Source organism: Perkinsus marinus, assembly GCF_000006405.1.
Source record: "Perkinsus marinus ATCC 50983 genomic scaffold scf_1104296949320, whole genome shotgun sequence".
Taxonomy (NCBI): Eukaryota; Perkinsozoa; order Perkinsida; family Perkinsidae; genus Perkinsus; species Perkinsus marinus.
This window is the reverse complement of record NW_003209954.1, coordinates 1-1,751: the sequence shown is the minus strand read 5'-3', so window position 1 is coordinate 1,751 and position 1,751 is coordinate 1. Positions and strand designations below refer to the sequence as shown.

The window sequence follows — 1,751 nt, the reverse complement described above, 5'->3', positions numbered from 1 at the left end:
ATCATATCAACTTCACTTCACTACCATCTACATTTCTCCCACTAAAATTGACCCAAGCTACACTCGCCCACAGAAGAAACGAAAGGAGGCATATACTCAGGCATCGACGATGTAAGGCTGTTAATGATAACAACAGTGGTTTAACCGTTACTACTCTTCCTCATGAGGAACTAATACACGTAATAATTCTACATCCTCCTCGCCATTTACGCGCCCCAGGAAACCGCAGCCACGCCGTTGGCACTATAGTGGACACCGTTTTTCAAAGCGTAAGATTTCCCATTCAAACAGAGGGGCTCCACACCATCAACGAGCTCAGCCGTTGAATGCGACATCACCTGCATACAAGCCGACACTCAGACCCTCATAGTCCCCATCGTTAACTACGTATTGCTTCAGCATTTCTTGCACCTCCTTATTGCCACCACTTAAAGTGTCCAACTCCTTCATGTTGAAGTGAGGTCCCATACGAGTGATACTCACAGTCACCGAGTTCTCTTTATCGATATCGAACTTCTCTTGCACTATCGTCACCTGAAGACTCCAGTCCATCTCTGTGTTGAGCCAACCCAACCTACCTCGTGGCCCTGCAGATCCTTAGCGTTCATCAAAGGCCTCCTCAACAGACGGTCGATATAATCCGACTTCTTTTCCAGAACCTCCGTCACCTAAGCCCAACCACTCCACAAGACCATGTTCCTCAATCTTACCTCCTTCACAGTAGAGCTGGCCCACATCTCAACCGGATCGTCCTGCTGTAAGCCTACCTCTTTACGAAGCTTCTGCACCTAAACCAACGCCCACAATGCTTTCGATCCACCACGGAACCAGCCCTACTCTGTTGGTGATCTCCCTGGCCAAGGCTAGCTGAAGGAGGTCCTCATCCTTGGTGAAGTCCAGTATAACCTGCATGGGCGTCTATGACCTCCTAGCGCCCAAGGGAAGAGCTTACAGTGACGTCGCCCTGACTAGTGGCTTCGAGGTTGGGATCACCAAGGTCCTTGATGGTATGAGTCACGGTGATATATTCAGGGGTGAGCTCAAAGCCTTGAATCTGAACGCCAGGACTGTCACAGGGCAATGTGGGATAATATGCACATGTTCAACTACATGGTCGATAACAATGAGGAATTTTTGTGAGACTATCGGTGATTTTCAGTCCTAGTTGTCTGTAAATTTCCATACTGTAGTGCAGCAAACTCCCACTACACCCGAAGAGCTGACCTCGATCGAGTTAGTCTTCTGGAACTCCTTAATCTGGTCTGGGGTCATAGCTTTAATCTAAAGGCGACAACAACCCAGTCCAGCTCATGCGACTCCTCCTCATCATCCTACATCAGCGACAACCTTCTTCATCTGCTTCCCTACCAGACCACCGAGAGCTCGGAAGTTGGGCGCGACCTCAGTGGCCAGCATGCTAGTGTCCGCGGATGTCTCCAAGCTCATCACCTACCATACACGAGTGAAGTCAACCTGTCTCAGGCCGACTCCTTTACATTCAACTCGTCCTTGACGTAGTTTTCCAGCCTGTGAATATCATCAAGGTAAGACTGGTCCTCCGCAATCACCCGAATACGCCTGAGGGGCGTCTTGAGACCAACCGTACGGTGGTCGCGCAACTGTACAGACTAATGAAACCAATACTAAGCTGAAACCCCTACCAGACGGCCCATGGTCACAACAGTCTGCACACGGTTGAGGGCAGTCACAATAGCTGGGTCGAGGCCTTGAACGTCGGGGTCAGGCATCAT

At 49.9% G+C, this 1,751-nt stretch overlaps 1 protein-coding gene across 1 annotated transcript; it reads right to left on the bottom strand.

Annotated features, from left to right (window-relative positions):
* Positions 1–72: 72 nt before the first annotated feature.
* Positions 73–1,751, bottom strand: Pmar_PMAR022448 (isoleucyl tRNA synthetase, putative; the record flags this gene model as incomplete). The annotated part of the gene is made up of 10 exons (XM_002778472.1): positions 73–338; positions 388–534; positions 579–668; positions 711–788; positions 838–906; positions 953–1,054; positions 1,225–1,281; positions 1,336–1,449; positions 1,497–1,619; positions 1,662–1,751. 10 exons carry the CDS (start codon positions 1,749–1,751, stop codon positions 207–209), a joined length of 1,002 nt encoding a protein of 333 aa, XP_002778518.1. The 3' UTR covers positions 73–206.